This window comes from Cavia porcellus, unplaced genomic scaffold, assembly GCF_034190915.1.
Source record: "Cavia porcellus strain 051 isolate PalLab524CR breed Dunkin Hartley unplaced genomic scaffold, mCavPor4.1 scaffold_1, whole genome shotgun sequence".
Lineage (NCBI taxonomy): Eukaryota > Metazoa > Chordata > Mammalia > Rodentia > Caviidae > Cavia > Cavia porcellus.
Window position 1 is genome coordinate 233,472,031 of NW_026947484.1, and position 8,117 is coordinate 233,480,147.

The 8,117-nt window shown below is 39.2% G+C and overlaps 1 protein-coding gene across 3 annotated transcripts in view; it reads right to left on the bottom strand.

Annotated features, from left to right (window-relative positions):
- Slc4a1ap (solute carrier family 4 member 1 adaptor protein) overlaps window positions 1–8,117 on the bottom strand; it is a 53,328-nt gene that overhangs the window by 44,542 nt on the left and 669 nt on the right. For all 3 annotated transcript variants that reach the window (XM_013155821.3, XM_063230526.1, XM_063230532.1), the window contains exons 2-6: window positions 7,680–7,872; window positions 6,492–6,614; window positions 4,073–4,133; window positions 3,611–3,750; window positions 851–1,011 (exon numbers count right to left, since the gene is read on the bottom strand). In XM_013155821.3, the coding sequence (XP_013011275.1) occupies window positions 851–1,011; window positions 3,611–3,750; window positions 4,073–4,133; window positions 6,492–6,614; window positions 7,680–7,872 (678 nt within the window). The remainder of the gene's footprint in view (window positions 1–850; window positions 1,012–3,610; window positions 3,751–4,072; window positions 4,134–6,491; window positions 6,615–7,679; window positions 7,873–8,117) is intronic.

Here is an 8,117-nt window from a genome sequence, read left to right on the forward strand (position 1 = left end):
CCTAGTTGAATTAATTTATGAATTAAAGAACTCAGAATTAAACAGAATGAAATAAGAGTTAAATGGAATATGTAACTCAGATTTCCCTCCAATGAAAGTGGTCAGGCATTTATTTCCATTGGTGAATTGAAAGGATAGATGTTGGGCAATGTTTTAAACTCTGAATGTTACTAAATAAAGTATTAAGTAAATGCTACCCTAAGGTAAGGACTGTTGTTCCAGACTAATAATACCACATTACACTCTTCAAAATCCCTTTGATTCCTCTATTTCATTCGTCTCAGTAGCCTTAATTTAGATCTTTTTCTCTTCTCTTTTGGGAGTGATGGAGTATCTTAAAAATGTTCATTAGAGCCAGGCATGGTGGCACACTCCTATAATCCTAGCACTCTGGAGGCTGAGGCAGGAGGATCGCTGCAAGTTCAAGACCAGCCTGGGCTACAGAGTCCAAGGCCAGCCTGAACTGCATAGTGAGACCCTCTCTCAAAATGACAAAAAAAAAAAAAAAAAAAAGTTCATTAATTATCAATACCAACCTTAAGGAAAGTCTCTAGCAGCAAGCTAAATTTTTCCAACAACCTGGATAAGACTAGTTGTTTGTTACCATTAAATATATAGATCATAGGGGCTAAGGATTTAGCTCAGTGGCGTAAGCACCTGCCTGGCAAGCACAAGGTCATGAGTCGATCTCCAGTACCAAAAAAAAAAATTTTTATAGATCACAAACATTATACTTTGATATTAAATTTAGACACTATTTAAAATTACAATTATAAAACAGATTTAAATAATGCATTATTTTATTTTTAAAAAATAAACTACCACAGACACTTCTATAAATAAAACTTGCCAGTGATTCAAAGGTCTCCGGCTTCTCATCAATCTTCCCAGCTTTTTTCATTCGGTTCAGACGCTTCTTCTCAATCAGGCCAGTCCGATCAAGGAATGTATCATCGTCACTGTCATAAAAGTCTTCATCTTCCCAGTTCTTGGCTTTCCTTTTCCGAGATACTAGAGTGAATACAATGATTGAAAGTGAAATAAGATTTTTTTAGAAAGGCAAGCACAACCAGGCAGGCAGATAAAGAGAGGATTCCACAAGCTGCCGAACTACATAAGTAACAAAGGGTGACCTGGGCACAGTGGCACACGTGGGAGCTGCAGCAGGAGAGTCACAAGTTTGAGCCCAGCCTTCACATCTTAGCCACTTAGCAAGACTGTGTCTCAAAACTTAAAAAGAAAGAAGGAAAGAAGGAAAGAAGAAAAAAAGAGAGAGGTGGGAGAAAGAGAGATGAAAGAAAAGAAGGGTGAGAGGGAAGGAAGGAACAAAGGAAGAAAGGAAGGGAGAGAAAAAGAAAAAGAGCTAGAGATGTGGCTCAGTGGAAAGGCCCTGGGTTCAATTCTCAGTACTGAAAAAAAATCAAACCAAACCAACAAACAAAAAAACCCAAGGGCTAAACTTTGAAGACATTATGCTAAGTGAAATAAGCCAGAAACAAAAGGGCCCTTCTTACATGATTGCACTTATATGAAGTATGTAAACCAGCCAAATTCACAGAGATGGGACAAGCAGCAACGTAGTTCTCAGAGGCTGGTGAAGAGAGAGGACAGAAGCAGTGGTGACTGGGCCTAACTACAGCACAGAATCATGAAAAGCTCTGAGCTGGAGAGTGGTGATAACTGCACAACAAAGTGAATACACACAACAGCACTGATCTATACACTTAAAATGGTAGATTTTATGTGCATTCTATAACAAACGATTAAAACAAAAAGCTTTTATGAGTCAAACTCTTAAAAATCAGTGAGTTAAAAAAGAAAGACAAGGGGCTGGGGATTTAGCTCAGCGGCATAAGCACCTGCCTTGCAAGCAGGCGGTGGTGAGTTCGATCCCTGGTACCGATAAAAAAAAAAGAAAAAGACAAAAAAAAAAAAAAAAAAAAAAAAAAAGACAAGAAAAAGACTGCTAAAACAAAGAAATATCATAATCAAGAAAGAAAAATGGGGCTGGGGATTTAGCTCAGAGGCATAAGTGCCTGCCTGGCAAGTGCAAGGTCATGAGTTCAATCCTGGGTACCAAAACTAAATAAATAAATAATAAAAGTAAATTAAAGAAAGAAATGAAGGAAGGAAGGAAAGAAGGAAGAAGGAAAGAAACCAACCAGCAGATATGGACAGATGAACCAAATGTACACACAAAAGAAAAACACATTCATTACCTTCAGGGAGAATAAAAATAAAACTGGTCGGCTCTGACTAATGTTTGTCTAAGCATAACTGTGTAAACACTATATATTAATTTATCAGAGTTGGCAAATATCTAAAATAACTTAAAAATATAACATCATATTGGTTCTTGGAAATACAGATATTATTAAATGCCACAAAAAACCTGAAAAGCCGAAAGGCTGTGGGCATGAGGACTAAGAAAAGATAGGGAGGAAGACATGAACTTTAACCTGTCTAGGGGCTGAAAGCCAGATATAAGTAACTTGGCCACAATAAAAATTAATTTTAAAATACTTAAAAGTAAAATACAGGCCTAAAGTAAATGATGGTATGTATAACCAATCTTTTTCATCTTTAATGAGATAAATCAAATGTATTTATATGGACAAAAATCTATGAATATTCTTATGTTACAAAAGTGAGTCAGTCAGGCGTGGTGATGCACACCTGTAATCCCAGCACTTGCTGTGGGGCTGAGACAGGAGGATCCTTACAAATTCAAAACCAGCCTGGGCTACAAAGTGAGCTCAAGGCTAGCCTGAACTGCATAAGAAGCCCCTATTTCCAAAAGGCAAAAAAAGCAAGTCACAACCTGTGTAATCCCAGCACTCTGGGGAGCTGAGGCAGGAGAATGGAAAGTTAGGGCCTCACCTGGGCAGTTTGGTAACATGGGGGCCACTATCTTCAAATTTTAAAAAATGAGCAGGAGATCTGGCTCAGTATGAAGACCATGAGTTCAATTCCTAGTACTGCCAAAAAAAAAAAAGTCACAAAACAGAGTAAGACTCAATTTGTGTATGTGTTTTTTGTTAAAGGATCCAGTTCTTTTTCTGATTCTTGGGTTTTTAAAAAATTTTTATTTCTTTTTGGTGTTTTGAAACAGGGTCTTGCTAAGTGGTTTAGGTTGGCCTTGAACTCACTAAGTATCCCAGGCTGCCTGGAATGCGCAAGGATCTTCCTGCCTCAGCCTCCTGAGTACTGGGATTACAGGCGTGCACCACTACACGCCACCACACCAGCCTAAAGCATCTAGTTCTAAACTCCTCGTTGTTTTTGCAGCGCTAGAGATTAAACCCAGGGCTGTGGACATGCCAGGCAAGTACTCCATCACTGAGCTATCTTCTCAGACCCAAAATCTGGCTCTTCTAAACATACATTCATATATGCACAGATGTTTGGGAGAATATAAACAGCTCCTTAGTTACAGGTGCAATACATTTCTTTTCACTGCAAAAAAATCCTGTACATTTTACATACTGCTTGTGTAAAGATATTTTATAACATTCTGTGTGCAGTGTTCCTTTATTTTTAAAATTCGTTTTTCCTATATTTTATTTTTTTCTTTCTTCTTTTTAAAGAAAAACAACTCCCATACACGAACCTGCTTCCTGCCGTAGCAATCCCAAAGTATCAAGAATCCGACAAGCTTCCAATGAGCACTGGATCATTGCCTCCTTTTTCTTTCCTGAGTGAACGGCCTCCGCCACCAGCTGTTTCCCAGTTGAATCATCCACGGGTAATCTGCATTGGTTTAGAGAGAATTATAGCACAGTACTAAGCTCCAATTCTCATGAAACAATATGCAGTCCATTTTTCAGATGGCCTTTCAAGGTCTCAAATTCATTTTGTTTGGTCTTACTAAGACTGGACTTTCAAATCCTTTCTTTCTACCTCTTATTCACCTCATCCCTTCTCCCAGTACTGTCACTCAACTATCAAGGAGCAAACATGGGAATGGCCCAAAATTAATCTAAGGTTACTCTTTAGATTGCTGTCTATAGCCATAAATTAACCTGCAATTAGGTACTTTCCAGAAATGAACAGTAGTAAGAAAAGACCATACCTCACCCTGCAGAGCCAAGTGCTATGTCCCTGTTCATCAAATTCGTATTCTAATTCTTCTCCTGTGGGAGGAAGAAAGAAAAAACAATTTCAATAGAATCTGAAAAGTACTAGCTGATAAATGTGGAAAAGGAGAACAAAGGTTAAATAAAGGACGTCAAGTTTCCTTTCTGTGGGAGGGGGCGAGGCTGGATCCTTCACAACTGTGGGGCTAAAGCAAGGCCAGCCCTGAGAACACAGCAGCCGCCCAAACAAGCTGCTCCAGCTCCCAGAAGGCAAGATACCCAGGCACCAGGCAAACAAGTCGCTAGGCAGGGGGACTGAAGTTGACATAATCCTCCTGAGCGTGGAAGTCAGGAGCTCGGTGGCTGGGCAGTGCCTTTCCTCCATCAGGAGTGAGCGCTTCCCCGACCTCCACTTTCCTCACGTTTCTGTTTTTTCTGTCCTCTCACCGTCGCCATGTCCGCCTCCCACCCAACCCTCCCCAGCCCGGGAACTTTGAGAGCTATGCTGCTAAGTGTCACCATTCCACACTGACTACTAAATTTCAATACACTTCACTTCTCATTCCTAAGGATTGTCATCTGGTAATAAAACTAGGATGAGTTTGACAGAGTAAAGCAAACTCTGATCAAAACAAACAACTCTTGGGCTATGTGTGTAAATCAGCGGTACAGAGTATGGTTTTGGGTTAAATCTCCAGCACTGCCAAAAAAAATAAAACCAATCAGTTCCCTATGTACAATTTTGTTCATGCTAGAGTAGTTTTCATACCTGCTTTAGCTGTAGATCCATGTGGTTATTTTGCCACAGCTGGTTTTTAGAAGCATAACTATTAAGTACAAATTGGGCATGGCAGAGCATGGCTATGATCCTACCCCTCAGGAAGCTACATAGGACTATTACTACAAGCTTGAGGCCAGCCTGGACTACACACAAGAACCTTCTCAGTCCAGGTGTGATAATGCATGCCTGTAATCCCAGGCCTTGGGAGGCTGAGGCAGGAAGACTGCCATAAATTTGAGACCGGCCAGAACTATACAGTGAGGTCTTGGCTCAAAAAGAAAGAAAAAAAAACACTCTGTCTTAAAAAATGAAAACAAAATTAAGTACAGAAAGCAACCATTATTTATATGTATATGTGTATATATGGAATTATATATTACTGGAATTCAACCAATTACAGATTGAAAATATCCACAGAAGCTGACATGTGGCACATGCCTGTAATCCCAGCACTAAGGAGGCAGATGCAGGAGGACTGCCAGAAGTTCGAGGTCAGTCAGGACAGCCTGAAGCACACAGTGGAAAAAAAAAAGTACCTCTTCTGAACATGTAGGCTACCTATTTATTCATTTAGTTTTTGAGACGTTTGATTTTTACTGGGATTACAGGCGTATGCCACCACGTCGAATGTGAACAGGTAGTCTTTTTTGTCATTATTCCCTAGACTAGATAGCATAACAACACAGTATTCACACAAAATAAGTAATCTACAGATAGTTTAGGATACACAGGAAACCCTCTGGTAGGCTTTATGCAACTACTGTGTCATTTGTGGTAGCGGTCTTGGGCATTCTTGGATTCTAGGAAGAGAGGCGGCTGTCTTGGAACAATCCTCGTATCCCCCACCCTGCTCTCCGTCCTCTTCACACTCTGTTGCTTATATTAGGGCTTGAGTCCAGTACCTTGTGCATGCTAGTGCAGGGCTACATATCTAGCAACCACCCTTCTCCTTGTTTTTTTGTAATTTTGAGACAATGTCTTGCTAGGTGGTCTAGGGTGGCCTTGAATGTGTGATTCTCTTGCCTCAGCCTCCCGAGTACTTGGGATTACAGGTATTACAGTAAATCCAGGGTCCTTTCAGAAGAATAAGAGAAGTCAGAAAAAAAGTACTTCCTTTATTCTAAAATGGGAAACAAGATTAACAAGATTTTTTACTACTTTCTGCTTTCTTTTGCAGTATTAAGGATTGAACGTAACTAGCCATGGTCTCTGCACTAAGCTACATCCCCACTATATTTTTATTTTTAAAAAACCCCACTAGTGGCTAAATTGCTGAGCCTGGGCTAGAACTTACGATCCTCCAGCCACAGGTTCCCAGAGCCTTTTTTGGATCCTTTATATAAAAGGCTGGGATTACAGGTGTGTACCAAAAACACCCAACTAGACTTTGTCTATTTTCAAGCAAACCTGGAGGTAGAGATATAGCTCGGAAGTAGAGCATTTGCAAATGGCCCTGGGTTCAATCCCCAGCAGCACAAAAACAAAAATAAACTTGAAACAACTGACTATAAGGATAAGAAGTGAATGAGGGAGGGAGCAGATAAAAGAATATTTATATGTTTGATGCTGAACCTCTAGAAAACAACATTGCTATCAACATATTTTACTGTCGAGGTCAGAAAATGTTTACATACCTTCTCGGTCAAAGAAACCTTGGAGGGCCTTTTTTGGATCCTTTATATAAAAGGCTTCCCTTTCCTGCTGAAACTCTAAAACAATGGGATTCTCTTCGGCCTCATCCTCTACAGCATCTTCGCCTACAGTATGTGAGAAAAAGCGGAAAAGCCACCAGACATAAGACTGACTGAATGATACACTACTGGGTTGAAGGTATAGCTCACTGGCACTGTGTGCCTTCCGGTAAGGCGCAAGGTTGTGATCCCAGGTAGCAAAAAAACAAACAGACACACTATTATTTCTGGATACATCAAGATATACTTACATATGATAAAAAATACATGGCAGGAGAAACAACTACAAAACCACCACTGTGAGTATCTTCAGGTTTTCTAAAGTATATGAGAAATCAAAACTTGTTTCTGTGGCACTTTATGTCTCTTCCGCCTCATTTTATTGGTGAAATTTAAATCTGAGTTTCTCAGCCTTTTCTAATAATGGTCTACAATATAATTTCCTAATACTTCTCCCTATCTGCTGAATAGACTGCTAAACTCATTATTTCCTTAAAATCCTCCATCCCTGCCCTAAATATCAATCTCAATCTTCAGCTTCATAAGGGCTACTTCTCCTTTCCTTCAAATTCTAACTTAAAACCCTCTGCTTGTAAATTTACCAACTTCCAAAGACCGAAGTCAGTGCTGCCCTACAGAAATACAATGAAAAAGACATATATATAATTTTAAATGAAAGCTACATTAAAAAGTAAAAAGACAGGGGCTGGGGATTTAGCTCAGTGGCATAAGCACCTGCCTTGCAAGCAGGCGGTCATGAGTTCGATCCCTGGTACGGATAAAAAGGAAAAAAAAAAAAAAAAAGTTAAGAGAGGAAAAAAAAAAAAAACTAAAAAGACACAGGCAAAATTATCATTTCATTGTGTAATCAAGAATTAACATTTTTCTACCTCATCTGTAAAATACAGTGTGCATTTTGCACTGATAGCATGTCAATTTGGACAATTAAATTTTTTACATCAGAAAAGGCAATAACTCTCTTTTTATTTGGTTACCATAGCTGCATATTGGTATAGCACTATGTATTTCAGAGAGTTATGAAAAGCTATATGATTTTTTTTAGAAAGTCAAGAGTGCCACCAGTAATGAACTTAAAATATTCACTTCCGACAAACATTTACAATTTCTTACCCATCCCCCAGTTGCAGCCCATGTCATCATCTTGACCACTAGTATTTCCCTTGCTTTCTGTGGTATCCATTTCCTCCTCATCTGAGTCTTCTCCTAGCATCTTCTTCTCTAACAACATTTGTTGCTGTTTTCGCAGTTCCTTCAACTGTGTTACTGTTAACTCAGATTCTGCCTCTCTGTCTTCCTCTGGTCCCTGATGAATCAAGCAAAGAACAAAAGGAAAAAGAAACAAAAATTTTTTTTCTTCTATAGTTAAGGAATGTGCAAATAAATTTCAAAGGGAAAGCAACGTGTACAGAGGTCTTAAGACAAGGGTCCACAGTAATTTCTTCATTTTTTAAATTGTTGATTGACTCTCCTTCCTAAACTAAAACGTAAGTAGTTCAAGATCTCAGCACGGTGAAGTGTTAAAGTTTTAATTTATGTTTTTCTACTTAC